This window comes from Xenopus tropicalis, chromosome 10, assembly GCF_000004195.4.
Source record: "Xenopus tropicalis strain Nigerian chromosome 10, UCB_Xtro_10.0, whole genome shotgun sequence".
NCBI lineage: Eukaryota > Metazoa > Chordata > Amphibia > Anura > Pipidae > Xenopus > Xenopus tropicalis.
The window spans coordinates 19,543,512-19,568,441 of NC_030686.2; the positions used below are offsets into that span (position 1 = coordinate 19,543,512).

Consider the following 24,930-nt stretch of genomic DNA (forward strand, 5'->3'; position numbering starts at 1 on the left):
GCCTTCCTATTCTCTGAGCATGTGTGTAACTTGATCCTGTCTCCTGTTCTGAGCTACGCATGCCCACCAGCCAATCAGAAGCGGATCTGGCAGAGGGGAGGGGGGGAGGGAATGAAACACATGTGCAGTATGAAGCAAGGAGGGAAAGGAAGGGAGAATATCTTTTTAGAGATGGCTGCCTGTTCTAGAAAATGTGAAGTAAGTGTGACTGAGTAAATATTTGATTAGGTGAGCTAAAAGTGTGGCGTTTTTACTAAACAATAGGAAGACTATTGGTCAGCAAGGAGGACTTGCATTCTCCTTTAAAGTCTACTAAAATTAATTGAAATAGTTACATTCAAACCTAAGGATTAGTGATGAGCAAAATTTTTGAGCGAGAAAAAAGTTGCTGTGGTGTCAAAAAAAAGTAACGGTTGCGTCAAAAACCATCACACATCAATAAAGTAATGCGGTAGCTGCATTTTGCTAATTTGTCACCACAGATTCGCTCATCGCTAATAAGGATCAATTGTAGCTTATCTGGGATCAAGTACAAGGTACTGATTTATTACAGAAAAATGAACATTTTTGAAAATGTGAATTATTTGATTATAATTTAGTCAAGGGGAGATGCTGTTCCCGAAATGCAGAGCTTTATGGGTTTAACGGGTTTCTGAATAACAGATCCTATACCTGTATTGATTTATCCTTTTGTGCTGCTACACACATATAAAATATTCAATTAAAAAAAGAAAAAAAATCCCAGCACATTAGGGGGCACAAATTCTTCTTTTTATTTAGAAGTACTGCTGCATTTTCAAGTTGAGAGAATTGCACATATTTGGAGCATCATGGTAACAGTTGCAATGTAGTGACCTACACACCACTAGATAAAAGGTTCTATTCCCAAGCTTGACTTATGCATTAAATAAAAACAGTGCTGCTTTGAAAATTCCTTTGTTTTACATGAACTCCAAGACTATGAAATTACAGCACAACTGTAACTATATGCAAATATGAAACATACAGTATTTTATCATGCATCCTAATACAAAGTTCTGTCTGTTTTGTAGATCTACCAAGTTGTACACCCATATCCTGCCAGGGAATTCAGGCTTGCCATACAATCCAGTTTTTGCTTGCTCCTGTCCATATGGGGCACCAGCTCTACAGCTTAGCCTGGACAAAAAGTCTACATTATGCAGAATATAACTGCAGAGACTGTCTGACTTTTAGTTCGTACCCAGTTTAGAGTCCAACCTTGGGCTTATAACAAGGTTTAAAATATAGGAACATACTTGTGTGCTAGTCATTTAGCCTTAGTTCCAATAATATGTAGGTATGAAAGTAGATTTTCACCCAGTTCCTCACTCTAATTTACATTCAAGATGGGCTTTAATGTGTATCTACTTGTAGTAGAGTAAGTAGGTATTCTCTATAAACCTCACCAAAACTGGACTTTAAGCTGAGCCTTCAGGCCTATCTAGGAGAGCATATAGACATATCCCCAAATCTTGCCCTTAATAGACCTCAAGCTTGGCTTTCAGGTATAAACCCAAATCATACCCTAAATGGACTTTAAGATGGGCTTTCAGGCCTATCTAAAAGACCCAAAATCTTGCTCTAAATGGACTTCAAGTCTGGTGTTTCAGGTGTGTGCTGGAGAGCTTATAGGCATTCACCTCAAATAAGCTTCAGGGCTAAGTCCCCCTGCCACTTCTGTGGGGCCAGACCCAAAATATGGGAACCACTGCCATGGAAATCAACTAAATTTTATGACAAAATTTGATTTTTGTCATTTTTGAAGGTTATTCTTTCTCCTTATAGGGTATTTTGTTCCTCCAAACATCCCTTTGATTAGAGCATCATAACAAACACTTTTGGTGAGAACACCATCCTAAGGGGTATATTTATCAGCATGCTGTGTAAAAAGTGGAGTGAAGCATTACTAATGACATCATCCAGGTCAACCAATCATCAATTAAATTCCAAACTAAAGCAAAGCATTTGATTCGCTGCTATGGGCAACATCACTGGTAATGTCTTACTCAACTTTTTACACAGCATGATAAACATATCCCTTAATGTTCTCTTCGAACCTGCCGTGATGAAGATGCTAACACAGAGCATTTCTGCAGATATTAAATAATATAAGAAAGCAAAGAAGGTACTAGTAGATAGTAACACAATAAGAGCCAAAAGCGCATTGTAACTGGCCAGTTCCGCAGTGACTTTATGCAAGGTAAGTATCAAATTTCTGAAGTCTGTAAGTAGCAATGCTGTCCAGCAACCACTCCCGCGTCACTACTATGGCCTTGTGGTTCTTCCGGATGGCTGTAATGCATAAAGAAAACAAATATAAAGCAGGGTAAATAATATAGAAGCTGGTTTGAACATTCAGTAATAACCATAACATAACATTCTTATAAATGGTGCTTAGTGGTGTCATCAGTTATGTCGTTTCGGTCACAGTGAAACTTGTGTATTATAATAAATAGTGTACCCCCTGTTGTAAAATATGAGGATATTAGAAGTCACCTTGGAGTTCCATGGCCTGTTTATAATATGGTGACATTATTCTTAATATATCCAACAGGCTGCCAAGGCTGCATTTAGAGGTAGGCAAAAGGGGCATGTGGCTAAGGCACAACCATGGTGAGGCGCTAGGAATATACCCCTTCTACCAGCCTACTACTAGCCCTTCTGTAACTTGTCACTGTACCATGCTAAGGGGAATGATAGGCTGGGGGGGGGGGGAACAAGTAGGGAGAGAGGTTGGTGTTGCATGACAAGCAGGGGGTCTTGCCTTGGGTGCCTTTATGCCCAGCACTGCAGGCTGCATCTTACCAAAATAATCTCTGATTTCCGTTGTATTAGCATCGGTTTGCACAATCACAAGCGACGTTGTATTCTACAATAAAAGTTGAAGATAGGAAATCAATTTAAAAAAAAAATATTTATATAGTGGTATAGCGGTGAGCATTAATGCCTTGCCATTCTGGGGTCATATATTCAATTCCAGCCAGGACACTGTCTACAAGGAGTCTATGTTTACCATGCACCTACCTAGGTTTCCTATGGATACTCTAATTTCCAGCTACACCCTAAAGAGAGACAGGTTTACTGGCTCCATGAAGAATGGAGAGACCTTAGATAGTAAGCTCCACTGGGGCACAATCTCTTCAGATGGGACCTTACTGTCACTGATCTTAAAGGAGGAGTTAAGGTAAAATCTCTGGGGAGGGAAGCCAGACTTGGCAACCCCAGTAATTCTAGTCGCTTACCAAAATATAGTTACATTTAGTTATAATAGTTAAAATGAATAATGAATATACTAATAAGTCAGTCGAACTAGTTCATTGGGGGTCAGTGGAATGTTTTTTTTTTTTAATTGACTGGTGGTCAGTGGAGTTTGTCCCTGCAAAGCTTCTCTGCATTGTCTTTTGCTTAATTCTCAAGTTACTTAATATTCTAGGCAAGTTATGTAGTTTTTGAGGCAGTTTTTGTGGAAATTACGTAAATTGCATATGTTTTGGCATGACCTTATACATTACTTACGTATGTTGCAGAACTGTCGCAACGTGATGGAAAATAATTTCACGGGGGCCCGGCACAGCTGTACCCCCTTCCCCCTCAATGGGGCTTAAGCAATACAGAACAACAGATCAGTTCTGACTGGAATAGACAAAGAGAAAGAAAGTTTGCCAGCGCTTAGTTTGCCTTTAAAAATAATTTTTACAAAAAATGAGGTGTTAGTACCACACTTTGGCCAAAATATGTAAGCTCACGTGCCACGTCAAGGCCCCTCATTATACGTGAGTCCTACACTGTCTAATGACTTTGAGTATATGATGCAATTAAAATAAAGTCCCCCAACAAACAATGTGACTGAGTATTAAGACCTATTGCACCTACCTTTAGCTCAAAAAGGCTCTAGTGAAAAAGCAGGGAGCTTTTAAGCCCCAGCTCATTAGCACACACATGAAAGTGATTTATTGGTTTAAAGGCTACATAGCAGCTAGAAGCAAAATTTGGCTACACTTTCATGTGTGTGCTAATGAGCTGGGGCTTAAAAGCTCCCTGCTTTTTCAGTCACATTGTTTGTTGGGGGACTTTATTTTAATTGCATCATATACTCAAAGTCATTAGACAGTGTAGGACTCACGTACAATGAGGGGCCTTGATGTGGCACGTGAGCTTACATATTTTGGCAAAAGTGTGGTACTAACACCTCATTTTTTGTAAAAATTATTTTTAAAGGCAAACTAAGCGCTGGCAAACTTTCTCTTTCTCTTTGTGTATAGGTAATGGCTTTTTATCCTTTATAGCAGCTGGTCAACTCCAGATTGTGGGTTAGACCGAGCGCTGGCACAATAGTGTGTTTCTAGCAGCTGGTCAACACTACAGCGTGGGTTAGACCGAGCGCTGGCGATTTTTTTCTGGATTTTTTCTGGATTTATTTATTTATTTATTTTTTTTTCTGACTGGAATAGAGACCTGGATCCATAACCCTGAGCTCCACAAACCCCTATTCTGTAACCATTCGATATTGATTGGCGACTTGTCACCTTTCAAGCTCTGCAATAAGTGGCAGACAGACCTCACAGGTGAGGTTTGGCAAGATATACTGTACACAAACGCTCAAGGGTTAATATGCAGTAGAGATAAGCGAACCTCTCTCATGCCCCATTGTGTTTAGAAAATTAATCTAAAGGTTACCATACACTGGAAGATTTAAGCTGCCAATTTCGGTCCTACAGACCGATACAGCAGCTTTTCTGCCCCTGTATGGCACCATCGATGGGCCTACCTGACCGATATCTTAAAATTGGGCAGAAATCAATCGGGCAGTTTTGATTTTCCCATTAGATCAGGGACAGCATTGGCTAACTGATGCGGTCCTTGGTCTGACGTGTCCTCTACTCGAGGGCCAAACAAATGGATTATCCTAATATCGCCCACTTTAGGAGGGCATATCCATGGAAAGATCTGCTCAATGGCGACCTCCCCTAACAAGCGCATCTTAGAGTATGGGCGCCATAAAAAAAATCCCATCCTGTATTCTCTGTATGTATGCCAAAAAAAGCCATTTCCTTAAAATGGAATACTTCTGGTGGTCAGACAAGTGAAATATGGGAAGACCTTATACGTAAGGCCATCCCACAGTATGGACTGACCTTATAAGAAAGGGTTGCCCACAGAAATTCTAAAAGATCTAGGAATCGTCAGTAAAATTTGAAGACACAGATCAAACAGGACTCGGCTCTAGAAGTACCCCAACCCCCTCCCTCACTGTCCATTGATGAATATACTGTGTATTTTTTTTTACACCCCTATTATATGTATATTGCATAGTGCTCTTTACAATAACCCTATCAGTGATGACATGACACTTTAGGTTACATTAACCTCTAGTGTTCTATTTGTTTCTTTTATGGGATTACAGTTCTTGTATAATGTCATAAATGCAAACAATACCTGATGTTCACATTGTATTATTAATTCAATTCTTAATAAAAAATAAAAAAAATTACACTGCCATGTCTGATATTAAAAGGAAAATATTCAGCATACATTAGACATTACACACACATGTATTACTTTGTTAAAGGGGTTGTTCACCTTTACATTAACTTTAAGTAAGATTCTACTCTCATTATGCAGTTTTTTTTAATTATATAGCCGTTATTTATTCTATTCAGAATCAATCCAGTTGTATGTATGTATATCTTTATCTATAAAGCGCTACTTATGAACGCAGCGCTGTGCAGTAGAATAGATTAATACAAACAGGGTAGGGCTGGGCGATATACCGTTTAATACCGAATACCGGTGTTTTTTTTTTTTTAAAACTATATTAATTTTTCAGATACCGCAATACCGGGGTGTCGGGGTACTCACCCGTGCGGCCCAGTCTCGCGCGCATCCCGTTGTCCGCGGGACGTTGCACACGCGCATCCAGGTGCACGTGTGTCAAAGCGCACATACATGTCAAAGCGTGCACGTCCGCGACGCGCTGACGGCGCCGGTTCTGCGCATGTGTGGGGGGTATTTAAAGCTATCAAACGCCCCCTCCTGTGCTATGTTGTCTGCGGCCTTGCCTGGGAAACTAAGCCTGCCTGATTTACCTTACGACTTTCTGTTGCCGATCCTTCGCTTGCCTGACTCTGATTTTCAATACTGCAGTAATTATTCTCTAATTTATTAGGAAATGGGGTTAACACCTAATCATGCATGGAAAAAAAAAAATACCGTCAAATACTGTGACACCGATATAATCTTGAAAAATACCGTGATATAAATTTTTGGTCATACCGCCCAGTTCTAAAACAGGGGGTTATTATAATAATAATAATAGATATATACAAAGTATAAAAATAAATACAAAAAAAATACAAGGTACAGTTGAGACAAGTAAAGAGACAAGAGGATGGAGGCCCTGCCCCGTAGACCTTACAATCCAAGTGGGAGGGTAACTTACAGACACAAATAGAAAATTCCAGTTAGCATCTCAGCAGCTATCTGGTTGCTAAGGTCCAATTTAAGCAAGCAACCAGCTAGTGGTTTGAAAGAGACAGGAATATGAATTATGGAGGGTCTAAATAGAAAGATAAGTACCCACATTTGAAACTGGAAAGAGTCAGAAAAGGAAGGAAAACAATTTAAAAACTGTAAAAAATAAAGACCAATTGAAAAGTTGCTAAGAATAGGCCATTCCACAACATACTAAAAGTTAACCTGAAGGTGAACCACTCCTTTAACCCTTTAACTGCCAAGCACGAATGGCGTACGTTCTTGGGAAGATAGAGGTTTCTCTCCTCTGCAAAGCGTCAGGAACAATGACAGCCCCCTGGGAAATGAGCCGGGGGGGGCTGTCATGTTGGTCCTCATGGCCAGCCTTACCAATTACGGGGCCCAATTGGAACTATTTTGGTGAGGCCCCCTTTAGTACATCTTGAATTGCGCATAGTAAGGGGAACCTATAGTAGGGCACCTATGCTGCTATAGTTTTATGGTATCTATGAACAATACAGATTACAATGGCTGCAGCTTGCCCATCTTTTCTTTTGTAGTGTCATGCTGTTTTTGTATTTCCCTTTTATTTCATTTTGTCTTTTTACTTCAGTATTCCAAAGGGGTCATTTATTAATGTGGTGCTAAATTGCAATTGTTTCAAAGCAGGTTAACCTCGCACTATAGTATATCAGGGTGCACTAGTGTGTATAGTAATATATAGATTGAAAATTGTAAAGAACACCTGGAGAATAGGCACACCTGGAGAATAGGCACACCTGTATCAACTATTAAGGCTGATGCCACACGCGGCGTAGGGCTGATTTTTTAAAAGTAGCTTTTGACTGAGGGCCCAGAAATCTTAGCGTCTCTTGCACTTAGAAACATTGTTTCTCACTTTAAGGCTGATGCCACATGCGGCGTAGGGCTGATTTTTTCGGCAAGCGGAAAAACGCTTGCCGAAAAATCAGCCCTACGCCTGCTACTTGTGCCTGCACCAGAATGAATGGAATACGCTCGGGTGCAGGCACATGTAGCCGATATACGCACGAAAACGCGTGAGAATGCAAAGTCTCGCGTTTTCTTGCGTATATCGGCTACATGTGCCTGCACCCGAGCATATCCCATTCAGTAGCAGGCGTAGGGCTGAATTTTCGGCAAGCGTTTATCCGCTTGCCGAAAATTTCAGCCCTACGCCTCGTGTGGCATTAGCCTAAAAGACAATTTTTATTCAAGCTCAATTAAAACATAATTTTTAAAAAATTATAAAGAGATAAAGAAAAGAAAGAAATGTTAAAACCGAAAAGATTATCCCTATACCTTTAAAGAAATAGGTTAAATTCAAGCCTGCACGTTCTCAGCTTAGTTACTATGTTGCAAGTTACCATAAGTGTTCAAATCGCCTCCCTTGTAACTATTTAGCAACCATATGTGGGCATATGCATGTCACAGAGCCATGTTATTAAGTGCAAGCTCTGTCTCTTAAAGAAGTTTTGATCTCTGAAAAAGAGACTAACAGCAATACTAGCCACATATATACCTCAGACTGAGGATAACGTGTGTGGTATGTTTCTTTGACTTCAAAAGGAGTTACATATTGGTTGCTAAATAGTTACAAGGGAGGCGATTTAAACACTTATGGTAACTTGCAACATAGTAACTAAGCTGAGAACGTGCAGGCTTGAATTTAACCTGCTATTTCTTTAAAGGTATAGGGATTTTGGTTTTAACATTTCTTTCTTTTCTTTATCTCTTTATAATTTTTTAAAAATTATGTTTTAATTGAGCTTGAATAAAAATTGTCTTTTAATAGTTGATACAGGTGTGCCTATTCTCCAGGTGTTCTTTTTACAATTTTCAATCTAAACTGCAATTGGTCTGTTATCTTCTGTCCTTTTCTATTTACTCCATGCTAACTCATATCTGTTTTTCTATATGTTCGCTCCCCATTTTGATTCCTTCTTTTCTTGTTTTTTTTAATCTCTCCTTTCTCTGCATTCTGTGCTTTTTTTTAAATTCCTTTTCTCTTTGCAATTTTTCTTTTGGCTTTCCTCCCCCACCCCCACCATATTTCACTTTCTCCCATTATTCCTTTTGAGTCCTTCTCCTTGCCATTCCAGTTAATAAAAGGCTGTCCACAGAATGCTATGTACATTTACACTGGGTTAAGTACCTTATCTTATCTACTAGAACAGAGCAGTCCTCTCACAGGTGTGTGCGTTAGGACGGTACGGTGAGTGCAGAGGTTCAAAGTTAAAGGTGATGTCAAGGCTAAGTTTTAACCTAGCCTAACGCCAAGGGCGCCTTACCCCCACCCTAACTGCATACATACCGCTCCCCCCACTTCCTCCTGCAACCCGCACCGTTGCATTATTCCTTTCTCCGTTTAGTGTTTAACCTGGCAGCCATTTTGACGGGTGACGTCATCGAGAGCGTGAGTGTATGTTACAAATACAAAGGCAGAGTTACTATAGCAACCGCCTATGCGATCGGCTCATTGGAGGATTGACTGAAGTGGGCATGGCTAAAGAGGTCAATCGTCTGCTGTGTAGAGAATATATGCGCACATGCGCATGCTCATTAAAACGGCTTGGAAGTCGCATGTGCACCACGCCAGGCAGACAAGGAGATTCTGAAGGGAGGGGGGAGAGGGAGCTACCCAGCTCTGCAGTGAGAGAAACTTCAAGGGATTGCCGCAGCTTCAGTGTTTGCTTCTGAGGGACAGGAGCGGCAGGTATTTAAACAGTGCTGTGAGGCTTGTCTCTTCTAAAATTTTTGGTTGGGGGGGGGGGGGGGGGGATGAAGTCCTTTAAATGCAAACTGTCCAGTAGCACCACACATATGCACAGCATATTCTAGTAGGTAATACAGTATATACTTAGCCAGGTATAAATGCACCTAGCATTCTGTGGACAGCTTCTTGGCAGGGAGAATGCACTATTAAGTGAGCTAGCTGCTGGCAATGGTTTCCGACTCCCCTCCAAACATCTATGGGTAGAGGGGAGGGGGGAGTGAAACGCCTTGATTTTTCTATGGTGTGGGGCCCCCATTGGCACGGGACCCGATTGGGCGCAATTGCTCCAATCAGCCTAGGGCTGCCACTATTGGTCCTGTGATGAGATTGTCACAAGACCGACCTCCAAGCAGCACACGCGATGCAATTGTGTCTGCTGCTTGTCCTGCTCCTTCCTCCACCCCACCCCCCCCTGCACAGATGACCCTCCAGGACCCCCCCAAGTGATTGCTGCATCCTTCTAGCTCCAAAACAAGTGGCATTTATTTGCACTATTACACACACTTACATACATCTACACACACACAGCACACAATTTAGCAGTTTTTTGTTTTCCTTTAGCACACTTGTAGACACTCATACACACACACACACACCATCACACAACTTTTAAATGTGTACACACAAGTATACACAAACACTTTTTTTTTTTTTACCTAAAAACTGTTTTTGTTATTTCATTGATTTGCACAATTTTTGTGGTTTTATTGTATTTTCATTCCTGTATTAGTGTTCCTGATTTGTTTTTTAGCATAGTTTTGCCATGTGGTACAGGTATGGGATCCCTTATCCAGAAACCTGTTATCCAGAAAGCTCCGAATTATGGAAAGCCCGTCTCCCATAGACTCAATTTTAATCAAACAATTCAGAATTTTAAAACTGATTTCCTTTTTCTTTGTAGTAATAAAACAGGATGCAAAACAATCCTACTTGGTTTAATTAATGTTTTGTTGATTTTTTTAGTAGACTTAAGGTATGGAGATCCAAATTACGGAAAGACCCCTTATCCAGAATACCCTTGGTCCCGAGCATTCTGGATAATGGATCCTATACATGTACTTTGGTGTAGAAAGATATCTTTACCTATTTTGAATTCATCAGAATGTGTACTTTTCAAAAATATATGGATAGATGGATCTGTATGCAAAAGCGTTGGCAGGTGAGAAATCCATATGCACTATTTTCATTTTGGGGTTCATATGTACCACAGACTTTGGTATATCTATGCATATTGGGCGTTAAACTATTCAGTAGACCTCTGGTGTTCATATTATAGGGTGATTTGCCTTTGTATGCAAGAAATTGTATGAAATGTGGAAAATTGCAACTTTTTTAGATTTTTAAAAATGTCATAAAAACCACTAACTTTAGGAAAGCTTTGCAGATTGGTACTTTCATGTGGAAAAGAATTTTAACCCATGATGGATTCATCAGAATGCATACTTTTACAAAATATGTGATTTTCAGGGGTCGCTGTACATTTAGGGGGTCTTACAACACATAATACACAACAGGGGGTCTTATTTGCAGATGCTGAGTTAGTAGCTGAGAAAATTCAGAAGCACTTATTTGCATTTGGGGTCCATATATATCACATACTTTGGTAAATCTACGCATAGTGGACATCAAACTGTTTAGTAGACCTCTGGCAATTATATTAAGGTGATGTGTCATTGTATGCAAGAAATTCAGGGGCCACCCTACATTTCTGCAGCTTTTACCCCACATAAAACTGCTGTGTGTTTATGAATTAGGTAAAGGTAAGCAATGAAATTAGTATGCTCAAGGCATATTTTGGGGTCTCTAAGGCCCATGTGCGTTGATAAATCTATGTACAGTGGGCATCAATAGACTTCTGAGGTTCATAATTAGGGTGTTTTATATAATTACCTAATGACCTATAGAGCATATAGGGGTAATTTCACCATGGGGCCCCTATATGCCACATACTTTGGTAACCCTATACATACTGGGTATCAAACTGTTCAGTGGACCCCTGGCATTCAAATTTATGGTGTTTTATCTTGGAGCCTAATGATATTTGGGAAATAAGATGCTGCAAAATGGAAGCTTTGAGGTGGTTTTTGGAAATGTCATCAAAATCGCCAAATTTAGGAGAGCTTTGCGGCTTGGTACTGTGGAATAGAAAGTGTACCCATTCTGAATTCATGGGACAGTGTGCTTTCCAAAAATATAAGGCTTTCTGGGGTGAGCATACTTTTTTGTAGCTTTATCCCACATAAAATGATGTAAATGTATTGATTTTGCAGGAGCTGAAATGACAAAAATGATAGATCTTATGAGGGTATATCCCACATAAAATCATATGAGGCTTTATCCCACATCAAATCATGTAAATGTGTTGATTTTGCAGGAGCTGAAATGACAGAAATGATAGAGCATATAGGGGTATTTTCACCATGGGGCCCTTATATTCTACATACTTAGGTAAACCTAAGCATATTGGGCATCAAACTGTTCAGTGGACCCATGGCATCCTTAGGATGTTTAATCCGGTTACTTTATGACCTGTAGGAGATAAGATGCTATAGCGATTTTTCAAAGATTTGATAAAAACCACTTTAGGAAAGCATTGCAACTTGGTAGTTTGCAGTAGACAGATGGTTTTACCTATTCTGATTCTCCAAAAATGTATAATTTTCTGGGATTAACCTTTTGTTAGTGGAATTTTTGGCCTTGAAATCTAAAGTATGCAGCTTTCTGGAGCAGTGCTTTGAAAATTTGGTAGTGTACTGCTGGGAATTTGTGACTTATACAAGTGAGAAATCTCCATAAAACTATATATATTTGGCATTGGCGCATTCAGGAGACATGGGAATTTCCAAATCAATTTTTGTGCATAAAATAATTTGTTTTTTTGTATATGATTTTTTTTTTCATTTTTAGACATTTAGAAGCCTATATCTTGTTACAGAATTGGAATTACACAATTTCTAGCATATTTTGAAAGCTTAGGATGTCCTGAAAAAACGAGATATATAGTTTTCCTGGTTAAACTAAAAGTCCCCCCGATGAAAGGCCCCTTAAAAGTGAAAGAGTGCAAGATGTTCAAAAACTGTCTGGCAATAAAAGTTCTGCTATGACCAAATCGCCTGGCAGTGAAAGGGTTAATGACTGAGAAACACTACAGAAAAAAGCTTCTCTCTCTTTTAGTTTGTGTTCATTCCTTTCTGTTCATTTCTTTTTTTTCACAAATACCTTTAGATTTGTGTCATATAATACTTACAAGTTTGTTTTTTGGGAACTGAAGATCTCTCACCACAGTGGACCCACACTCAGACACCATCCACTCCAGGTCATCTGTAAACAAGAGGGCAATACAACAGTCACAAATGGAATTCTGTATCTCAGTGAGGGAAACACAAACATAAATAAGAAAACATACAGGACAAACACTTAAAATAGAGATATAAAGGCATCCTCAATATCTTATTGTATTATTATTAACATTTATTTATAAAGCGCAAACATATTCTGCAGCGTTGTACAATAAGTGGGTTTCATACATTTGACATAAAAAGTAACCTAAAGCAATCAACAACTGATACAAGAGGTGAAGAGAGTAGTTAGTCCTTCTAACATTTTTACATCGGCCTCACTGTAAACTGTGCTGACATGCTCTTAAAGTGGCCATACACGGCAGATTTAAACTGCCACTTGGGTCCTTCAGATCAATCTGTCAACTTATCTGCCCATGTATAGGGATCCTTAATGGGTTCATTTAATGTTTTCATTATTTTTTGTAGCCTCTGTATGGTGATTAAAATTACGGAACAATATCTTATCCATGAAACCTCAGGTACCAAGTATTCTGGATAACAGGTTCCATACCTGCACTATAGGAAATGGAAGTGGGTGTCACAGAGCAGGCTGGTTAATGAAGGCAGATGAATGGCATATGTCACATTTCTATTCATACTATTCTTTTTCAACCAGACAGACTTACCTAGCGTCATGTCAGTGAATAATCCGGAGAAGCAAATTTCAAAATCTTTTAGCAGCTAGATGAAAGAACATTCAGACTTTAGCTTTTTTTTGTAAACAGAATTGCTATGTTCCACAAATAAAATATAAATCGTTAAAAAAAAATAAGTACGATTAGTTTTAATTCTTCCTTATTAGTAACACTGGTATCAATAATCAGTTGGCTAGTTGGGCAACCCTATTGCATATCCTAACATTGTGGGCTATGATACCCTTTTACCCCCTTTTATTCCCTCTTTGTCCTTCCGTTCCTATTTGGTGCCCACTTTCAGGGAGAGAATTATTAGCGCAAAACAAAATAGGAGATGTAATATGTGAATAAAGTTGTCTAAATTTGACTGCTGCCTGGAAGACTGTGGAGTACGTGCCAAAGTTGTTCAATATTAGCAAAACGCAAAAGAAACAACTATGACAGCAATAAGACTGAGCAAAAATTCCCTTTATCGCAAATATTTTTGTGCTTATGATTTGAGAAGATGATGTGCTTTATTTGACATAAATGTGCAAGAGATAATGGTACAGTCTTAGAGAAGGAGACTCCTTTTCAGCAACTGGAAACACAAGGGCCAACCACGTTATCCGGTTTTAATAATCACTGGCCAAGTTTTCCAGCCATTCTGTCTCATCCAATAACCCTCGCTGCACTATTCTTCAAGATGAATAGAAGTCATCTGTTCTGTCTTATGTGATTTATAGATTTGTAATCAGAATTTGTAACAGCGAGCATCATTTCAACTTATTATTTTCCTTTAGTTAGTAATTACTTTTCTTCCTGTATTTACTTACCCAAAATAATATCAAGATAAAATAATATAAGAAATACAAATAAATTCTGCACTCTGCCATTAGATGGTGCATGCAGCAACATTTAAAATATGAAAAAAGTTAAGGAGCAATGCAAGCATGAAAAGACTTCCAAGTGGGAGACCAGTAAGGGCTGTAATTGGTAGCCCAATGTGGCCTGGCACACTACAGGAGGTTCTGTTTGGCAGTACACATGGTTTTTATGCAACTAAAACTTGTCTCCAAGCCAGAAACTAAAAAACGAGCATTTACTTTGAGTAATCAAAATCAGAGGGCTTGGTGAGCAACATGTTGCTCCAGAGCCACTGGTTGGGGATCACCAATCTTAACTTACACTTAACCTGGCAACTGAATATTTAAGTAGCCGGGAAAGAATCTTACCAATCCATCGGATCCCAGCCGTGATCTTCTTGGGCCTCTATGATTTCTTCCATTGATCACATCTCCCTTCACTTCAAAGTCATACTGTAACAAGAGTCAAACGCTAATACTGATTTGTTTTTAATAACAGTTTAACATTTATGAGAATACATACAACATTCTCAATATCTTTAAATATTAAAATCTTAATTAGAAAAATATATATATTTAAACAGCACCGGACTTTTTTTTTTTTTTTAAATACATTCTTTCTCTGAGCACCCAAGGGTCACCTATTCTACTAACGGAAGAGTATCAATAAAGAAGGACAGGTTATGGTGTTAGGGGGACATTTAGAACCCTAAATGCCAAACACAGCGTGCTGTTTGTGTAGTGCTAGGGTAAAGAATATGAAGAAAATACATGGTTTATTTGAAGTTATTAATGCCAATCAGCATTAGCTGAAGGCAAGGACTTTGCAAGTTTCAAATGTTTCTATGATTGCAGAGGAGGGGAGCAGTGAGATGCTGGCATAAAAGGGGGAAATGTGGGTGGAGAGGACATCAGAGATGAGAAGCTCTGACTTTGGGTTCACTGTCACGTCTGGAGAGCTTTTTGCACTGGGTGGTCCATTAACCCTTTAACTGCCAGCCAAAGCGCAACTTGTATTGCCAGACTGTTTGAACATTGTGTTGAACTCTCTTTAACTTTAGGGGCCTTTCCTAGAGGGTACTCTTAGTTTACCTGAGAAAATAATATATCTTTTTTTTCGGTGCAACCTAAGCTTTCAAAATATGCTACAATTTTTGTGTAATTCCACTTCTGTAACAAGATATAGGCTTTCTAAATGAAGAAAAATAATATTTTCCATAATATACACATATATCAGAAACATGAATTATTTTATGCACGAAAATACAACTGATTTGGAAAGTTCAATGTTTCTAGAACGCGCCAATAACCAAATAATACACTACTAACTTTTCAAAGCACTGCTCCAGAAATCTGCATTCTTAAAATTTCAAGGCCAAATATTCAACTTATACAGTGGCTTGCAAAAGTATTCGGCCCCCTTGAACGTTTCCACATTTTGTCACATTACAGCCACAAACATGAATCAATTTTATTGGAATTCCACGTGAAAGACCAATACAAAGTGGTGTACACGTGAGAAGTGGAACGAAAAGCATACATGATTCCAAACATTTTTTTACAAATAAATAACTGCAAAGTGGGGTGTGCGTAATTATTCAGCCCCGAGTCAATACTTTGTAGAACCACCTTTTGCTGCAATTACAGCTGCCAGTCTTTTATGTCTCTACCAGCTTTGCACATCCAGAGACTGAAATCCTTGCCCATTCTTCTTTGCAAAACAGCTCCAGCTCAGTCAGATTTGATGGACAGCGTTTGTGAACAGCAGGTTTCAGATCTTGCCACAGATTCTCGATTGGATTTAGATCTGGACTTTGACTGGGTCATTCTAACACATGGATATGTTTTGTTTAAAACCATTCCATTGTTGCCCTGGCTTTATGTTTAGGGTCGTTGTTCTGCTGGAAGGTGAACCTCCGCCCCAGTCTCAAGTCTTTTGCAGACTCCAAGAGGTTTTCTTCCAAGATTGCCCTGTATTTGGTTCCATCCATCTTCCCATCAACCCTGTCCCTGCTGAAGAGAGCATCATGCTCTGGGGGTGCTTGTCACCACCATATTTGACAGTGGGGATGGTGTGTTCAGAGTGATGTGCAGTGTTAGTTTTCCGCCACACATAGCGTTTTGCATTTTGGCCAAAAAGTTCCATTTTGGTCTCATCTGACCAGTGCACCTTCTTCCACATGTTTGCTGTGTCCCCCACATGGCTTGTGGCAAACTGCAAACGGGACTTCTTATGGTTTTCTGTTAACAATGGCTTTCTTCTTGCCACTTTTCCATAAAGACCAACTTTGTGCAGTGCACGACTAATAGTTGTCCTATGAACAGATTCCCCTGAGCTACAGCTACAGCTTGTCCAGAGTCACCATGGGCCGGCATTTCTGATCAGCGCTCTCCTGGTTCGGCCTGTGAGTTTAGGTGGACGGCCTTGTCTTGGTAGATTTACAGTTGTGCCATACTCCTTCCATTTCTGAATGATCGCTTGAACAGTGCTCTGTGGGATGTTCAAGGCTTTGGAAATCTTTTTGTAGCCTAAGCCTGCTTTAAATTTCTCAATAACTTTATTCCTGACATGTCTGGTGTGTTCTTTGGACTTCATGGTGTTGTTGCTTCCAATATTCTCTTAGACAACCTCTGAGGCCGTCACAGAGCAGCTGTATTTGTACTGACATTAGATTACACACAGGTGCACTCTATTTAGTCATTAGCACTCATCAGGCAATGTCTATGGGCAACTGACTGCACTCAGACCAAAGGGGGCTGAATAATTACGCACACCCCTCTTTGCAGTTATTTATTTGTAAAAAATGTATGATTTTCGTTCCACTTCTCACGTGTACACCACTTTGTATGTGTCTTTCACGTGGAATTCCAATAAAATTGATTCATGTTTGTGGCTGTAATGTGACAAAATGTGGAAAAGTTCAAGGGGGCCGAATACTTTTGCAAGCCACTGTATAGTTTTCTTGGGTAAACCTACTCTATTTTTGGAAACCTAGCACACACAACCTATACTTACCAATCTATATTATCACATACATAAACTATATATACAACCACTAATACTAACTGTAGATATTAGTATCACAATAGCCTTGGATACTCTGCTTGTTCAAGAACTCATCCAGGCCCCTCTTAAAGGCATTAACAAAATATGCCATTACCACATCACTAGAAAGGGCATTCCACAACCTCACTGCCCTCACCGTGAAAAACCACCTACGCTGCTTCAAATGGAAGCTCTGTTCCTCTAATTTAAAGGGGTGGCCTCTGGTGTGTTGATTGCTTTTATGGGAAAACACAACGCCCCCTATCTGCCTATATTCCCCTGTAATGTACTTGGACAGAGTAATTATGTCCCCTCGCAAGCGCCTCTTCTGCAGAGAAAACAACCCCAACCTCGACAGTCTAACCTCATAGCTTAAATCTTCCATCCCCTTTACCAATTTAGTTCCAAGTCTCTGCACTCTCTCCAGCTCATTAATATCCTTCTTAAGGACTGGAGCACAAAACTGCACTGCATACTCAAGGTGAGGCCTTACCAGGGACCTATAAAGAGGCAAAATGATGTTTTCATCCCTTGAATTAACTGCCATTCCAGCTTTGAGGTTCCTGCTCACCTCCTCATAAATGGCGACTAAATTAGTCTGGCAAGATCTGTTACACATAAAACCATGCTGGCACAAACTTATAGTATTGTGAACTGCAATGAATTCAAGTTCCCTATCCCTTATTACCCCTTCCAAAAGCTTTCCTACTACTGATGTCAGACTAATAGGCCTATAGTTTTCAGGCTGAGAACGGGATCCCTTTTTAAATAACGGCACCACATTAGCAATTTGCCAGTGTCTCGGCACCATGCCAGACTTCAACGAATCCTGAAAAATTAAGTGAAGAGGCTTGGCAATCACAGCGCTCAGCTCATTTAATACCCTGGGATGAATCCCATCCAGTCCTGGATCTTTGTTTACCTTTACATGTTCAAGTCTCTTTTGAATTTCCTCCCAAGTGACCCACGTATCAGTAGCTATCCAGAATAGCTGAATCCAGAATAGGTAAAACTGTCTTTCTACTCCAAATTACCAAGTTCCAATGCTTCCTAAATGTACCAGTTTTATAAAAATTTGTGAAAATCATTTCAAAACATCCACTCTACAGTTACTTATCGCCCCACATATCACTAGGTACCAAAATAAAACACCCTAAGTATGAATGCCAGGGGTCAACTAAAGAGTTTGATACCCAATCGGCATAGGTTTACCTAAGTATGTGAAATGTAGGGCCCCAAAATGAAAATATGCCCTCATTTCTGTCATTTCAGTTACTGCAAAATCAACAGATTTACTGCATTTTATGCGAGTAAAGCTATAAAAAACTAAGTTTACCACAGTCGATTTTAAATTACCAAAGCCGCAAAGCTTTTCTAAATTTGGCGATTTTGCTGAAAATCACCTCAAAACTTCCACTTTGCACCATCTTTTCTCTCACAGGTCATTAGGTAACCATATAAATCACCCTAAATAGGAACACCAGAGGTCTACCAAATAGTTTGATGTCCAATATACATAGGTTTATCAAACTACATGGCTCTTGCAGACCCCAAAATATACCTTGTGCACACTACTTTCATGGCTTACATTTACCTAATTCATAAACACACAGTGTGTGTGGTAAAAGAGGCAAAAAAAATATAGGGTGACCCCTGAAAACCATATTTTATTTTGGAAACTACACATTCTGACATGGATAAAGATGCCTTTCTACACCAAAGCACTGAGGTAGAGTGACCCAACAAATGAGAGAAAATGTGAGTTTTCCCTTTCAGTTCTCCATAGTGGGAGATGTAGGCTTTAAGGGAGATGTTGATGACCAGAGAATGTTTTCTCTGTTTAAAGGGTTTTGCTGTCTGACCCTGGAAGCTATAGTGTTGTGGAAGAAACAAGTGGATCAGGCAATCCATTCCAGTAGTCCAGCTCATCTATTGGAGCCAGAGGCCTACTGAACAGTTTGATGCCCTCAGCAGCATAGATGAGTGCTGTCTAACTGGCAGCCTGCGGGCTGCATCTGGCCCGTGGCCCTCCTCTGTGTGGCCCCCCACCTGTCTGGCTGCTGTGACTGCTTACCTTTGTGTAAGATTTAAATGGTATCAGTACTGAGATTAACTGGCCCCTTACACTGTTCACACCTCCAATTAAGGCTGTAAACCCCTGTATTGTTCTGCAAACAAAGCCCCTGACTGCATATTATGTGCCGTAACACCCCCTAACTGTACAGAGACCCCCAGAAAACCATATATTTTTGGAAAGTACACATTCTGACAAATCAAACATGGGTAAAGACATCTTTCTACAACAAACGACAAAGCTACTCTAAAAGAAATGCAACAAACAATGCAAGTCTAAAACTGCAATAAAATCACAAAAATGAAATACAATTAGGAAAAATCAACAAATTATTTTACTGCGTGGTTATTGGTCAGAATACCTGATCCAATGGTCATACTGTGGCATAAATAGTTTTTAGGAAAACAAACAAGAGACAAAATGATAAAATAAGGAACTAAAAAAAAAAAGCAAAACAGTATATATGTGTACTTGTACTTTCAAAAAAGCTACATTTAGTAAAAAGTGAGTTGTGTGTGTAAATGCATGTATGTGTGTGTGTGTGTGTGTAAATGTGTCTAAATGTATGTATATAGGTTAAAAAAAAAGGGCTGGGGAAGGAAGCTATTAACAGCAGACACAATGCGATCGTGTCTGCTGGTAAAAGTTGGTCCTGCGACAATTGAGTCGCAGGACCGACTTGCCCGTCCCCCTTGGCAGCGCAAAAAGAGATGCTTCATTTGTGAAGCACGTATGTCATACGTACTTAGCAGGAAAAGAGTTAAAGGGGAGCTCTGGCTTCCAAACCAAAATTTAATAAAGAGCCCCACACAACACAGAAAACCCTGATATGCCTATCGCAGTAATCTACTACAAATACCATTTTTACATGCTGAAATCCAGCTGCAAAACAGTTATTTGCTTTCTTCATTATTTGAAATCCTGGCAGGGGAGGAGAGAATAAAACACAGATAGTACAAATTGTAAAAACTTCTCCACAGTTTATGGACAGCATGCAGGAACTACATAACCCACAAAGCATTGCACTGCAATGTTCCTTTCCTTATTGACATCACATGTGCAGGGGATTCCAGGATTTGAAGGATGCAGGGTGAAGGCAGGCTGAGGACAGTCAACTACTGTTACATTTTATTTTATTTTGTTTTGAGTCTCAAAGTAGTCAGCCAGATCAGCAGGAGAACAGGGGACCAGGCTTAAGTATCTGTTCCAAACCATATTATTACATTAAAATCATGACAAGGCTGCATATTATTAATTGATGTATATTGCAAAGTTCAATAAAGGGGTTGATCTTCTTTTCTGCAGCTGAAGAGATATTCACCTCAGAATCATCCCTCTGCTCATCCTGCAATTCTGCATAAACCCTGTACTGGGGAGGAGGGGGGGGTCTGTGACTCCTATAACGGCAGCAGACTTAACTCCTATTGGCTGTGTCTCCTGTCAGTCTGACATTGCTTCCTGTGCCTGTGACAGAGCACTGCAAATCTAACATGAGATTAGATTTGTGATATCCTGGGTCTTTTTGCCTATGCCATTGCAAGGAAGAAATTACAAATTACCTTTTTAATTTATGCCACTGGTGAGAGTGCAAAAGCAACCAATGAATTGGTCCGATAGGAAAAAAGTAAAGGGAAAAGCCTGCATGTGAAGATGTAAGCATACTCCCACTAAATATCTGCACATCCCATAAATCCACTAATGGTTCCTAACAAAACATAAATAAGACCAGATGTACTGGTAAAGGAAACAGATGGAATCATTTGTATAGCTGATCAATTTTATAAACCCTGGGATATAAGCAAAGAGAGGCCTTTCCCTGGATTAAATGGGCAGTGGGTAACTGTGCAAAACTATCAAGAGATGTTTCAAATATTGCAGTGAATAATATCGGCGGTCTTTAATTAAGCTATGTATATACAGATATGGGACCCATTATCCAGGAAGTTCTAAATTACAGAAAGGCCATCTACCATATACTCATTCTAATCAAATAATTCACATTTTTAAAAATGATTTCCTTTTTCTCTGTAATAATAAGAAAGTACGTTGTATTTGATCCAAACTAAGATATATTGGGTTTAATTACTGTCTAAATAATTTTTAGCAGACAAGGTTTGAGATCCACATTACAGAAAAACCCCTTATCTGGAAAACCCAAGGTCCGGAGCACTGTGGATAACAGGTTCCATGCCTGTCCAAAAATGACTAAACAAGACATCGAGAAACACAGCGGCTACAACGTAATTGATATTTATCTTACATTCTCAAGAAATACAATATCTCACCCACCTCATCAAGGACTTGTCCCTCTTTGAATGACTGTACAACCCCTGTATAAAAGATCAAACAAAAATCACTGTGATAAACAGAACCTTCTGAAGGATAGAAAATGGGTGTTTATCTTCCTTTCAAAAATACAGATAGGTATACATAGGAATACATGAGTTAAAGGGGTAGTTTGCCTATAACTTACATTTTAGTATGATGCAGACAGTGATATTGTGATTGGTCTTCAGTTTTTTTTTTTTTGTGGTTTTTGATGTAGCTTTTTGTTCAGCAGCTTTCCAAGTTGTCATTTCAGCAGCTATCTGGTTGCTAGGGTCCAATTTTCCCTAGCAACCATGAAGTGGCTTTAATGAGACTGGACTAAAAATAATACGCAATAACACATAAGTAGCAATATTAATAAAATTATTGCCTCACAGAGCAATAGGTTTTTATTCGCCAGGGCAGTTACCTCTTTTGAGAGCTGGAAAGAAGCAGAATAAGAAGGCACATAATTCAGAAACTGTAAAAACGAAAAAATGAAGACCAAAGTATAACATACTAAAAGTTAACTTGGATGTAAACACACCCCTTTTAAATACAACTCACATCCAGCAAGTTCAACCTTTTTATCCAAAATGAGGCCTGTCAAACTGCTATTAAAATGCTCTGAAAGAGCCTGTGTACACAATATTGGGCAAGAATCCATCCCCTATGCACAGCTGCAGGTGGATACCTGCTCTCTGCAGACAGAAGAGGCATATTCAGAATGCCGGGAGCCAGACTGGAGTTAGAGAATGCTCCTGTTTCTATCCAGTTTTTCTGTAAAACAGGAGGCCACATAAACAAGCTCAAAAATGGTAACTGCCTAAGCCACTACCACTCCAAGCTGGGACTACATACCAATGTAGAGTATTACAGGTAGTAAGGGAAATTACCACTGTTTGTACTACAAACTCATTTATTTGTGGCTCAGAAACTATGAAATCCTAAGCTAAAGCCCTAAAAAGGGCTTTAAAAAACATCCTTCTTTACAGTTCTACAGATTTTTACTTACATTCATAGCTTACAACCCATTTTCTACCGGCAATTCCTTGGAAATACTTTAGAGTTCTCTCGCACACAAGCTCTGCATCTGAAAAGTAAACAGGGATGTTTAAAAAAAAATGCATGACTAACCATACCCAAAAACAAGCAAATCATACCAAGCACTAATTAACCATGTCCTAACAGCTGCCCGAATCTCAATAGCTTCACACTGGAAAACCCCAACTCCCCCTACCCTAGCTGAGGTTAAACGAAGAGTAGAGTCAAATAAGGTCTTTGAAGCAGGCATCGCCAGATTAACCAATAGAACCCCCCATTTTCTCAAAAATTGGACACCCTGGGTACTATATGCCAATGAAAGCTGAAACCCTACTATACTTTTGCAGCACAGCCATTCAATATGTGTTTTATTACCAACTTTCTCTTTACTTTTTTCTGAATTATGATACCACAGAACTCACCAATGTGAAACCGTACCTATACCTTTCATAACTCTACCATACTGCACTGTTAACAGATATATGTTCATTTTTTGTTATTGTTACTGTACAATCAGTCAAAAATTAATAAAAATATAAGTTACAAAAAAAAAAATGCATGACTATTTATTTTTGGGGCATTTAAATCAACTGTTTGTCAAAATATATACAGCGGGTCTCAAAAGTTTCTAAACCCTTTAAAATTTTCTATATTTTTATATGAATTTGACCTAAAACATCATCTGATTTTCAAACAAGTCCTAAAAGTAGATGACAAAAACCTAGTTAAACAGACAATTATACTTGGTCAAGTATTTACTAAAAAAAAAAAAATGATCCAATAACATATCTGCGAGTGGCAAAATTAGTGAATCCTTAGGATTATCATATAATTTGAAGGTGAAATCAGAGTCTGGTGTTTTCAGTCAACTGGATGACAATCAGGTGTGAGCGAGAGACTTTTATTTAAAGGATATGTAAAGCCTACATTTGCCTACAATATATATCAGTTGGGCACATCTCCCCCACCCAAATGGCAATGGCAACTCTCCATCAGTACTTAGCAGCAAAATTAACACAACCAGACCCAAGAATGCCTTGTAATCACTAGTAATAACACTGCTCACTCTAGTATGCACCCTTTTCATGAATAACTTGGCCCCTGCAAACAAAACCTTTTAAAGGGGTTGTCTATGAAGATTTTCATTCATCCAGGTCATGGTATATCTAGTATAAATAAATTTGAAGCAACTGGACTTGTTTAGTAATCATTGAAGACGTTTCATCTCAGAGGAGCACTGAAAGCTTGTGGCTACCCAGACTGGGCCTTTGTCAAAACAAGAGCAACTAAGCCCAACAGGAACACCAAAAGGAATAACCGTCCTGAGGCAGAGAGAAGGCGCAATATAGTCATCCCCTATGTAGCAGGAGTGTCGGAGAAACTCAGGAGAATTTTCAACAAACACCACATCCCTGTGTTTTTCAAATCCCTGTTGTATACGCAGTCCAGTGTAGCGAGGAGTGCACAGACCTTTACATTGGTGAGACAAAGCAACTGCTCTCTAAGCGAATGGCTCAGCATAGGAGGGCGAACACTACAGGCCAGGACTCTGCTGTCTTTCTACACCTAAAAGACAAGGGACACTCCTTTGAAAATAGCAATGTCCAAATTTTGGACAAAGAAGACCGCTGGTTTGAAAGAGGTGTAAAAGAGGCCATTCATGTCAAAGTGGAGAAACCATCCCTTAACAGAGGTGGGGGACTTCGACACCATCTGTCTGCTACATACAATGCTGTTCTAACATCTGTACCCCGGCAGTTTCAGAACCCTTCACACATCCATTCATGCAACTCTAACAAGTAACACCTGTTTGAAGAGTTGCATGATACTTTGGTAATCCTTTCAAAGTAACTCCACAGCATTCACACCTCTGTGAGTTTCAGATGTCACCTTTCTGAAGAGTTACATAGTGCCATTGTGATTGGATTAGTGGAAGAGTATATATGCTGAGGACTTCCCATACCAGTCAGTTGAACTGAAGAAGCTGCTCGGATGAGTAGTGAAACGTCTTCAATGATTACTAAACAAGTCCAGTTGCTTCAAATTTATTTATACTTTTAAAGGGGTTGTTCACCTTTAAACTAACCTTCACTATAATGTTGAGACTGATATTCTGAGACAATATGTAATTGTTCTACAATTCTTATTAGTGGTTTTTAATTCTTTAGCTTTCTGCTCAGCAGCACACCAGTTTGGAATTTTAGCAGCTGGTTGCTAATGTGGAATTCACACAAGTAACCAGGCTGTGGTTTAAACTGGAGGATAAATAGGAGAGGCCTCAGCAGAAAATTAAAAAAATAAAAAGTAACAACAATACAATTTAAGCCCCACAAAGCAACAGTAGTTTGGCTG

General features: G+C 39.3%; 1 protein-coding gene across 2 annotated transcripts in view; it reads right to left on the reverse strand.

Annotated features, from left to right (window-relative positions):
- Positions 1–749: 749 nt before the first annotated feature.
- brca1 (breast cancer 1) overlaps positions 750–24,930 on the reverse strand; it is a 70,560-nt gene continuing 46,379 nt past the window's right edge. For both annotated transcript variants that reach the window (XM_012952508.3, NM_001114491.1), the window contains 7 exon segments: positions 22,550–22,627; positions 21,517–21,557; positions 14,477–14,560; positions 13,254–13,308; positions 12,534–12,607; positions 2,827–2,890; positions 750–2,313 (listed from right to left, as the gene is read on the reverse strand). In XM_012952508.3, coding sequence (XP_012807962.2) covers positions 2,213–2,313; positions 2,827–2,890; positions 12,534–12,607; positions 13,254–13,308; positions 14,477–14,560; positions 21,517–21,557; positions 22,550–22,627 — 497 coding nt within the window. In that variant the 3' untranslated portion in view covers positions 750–2,212.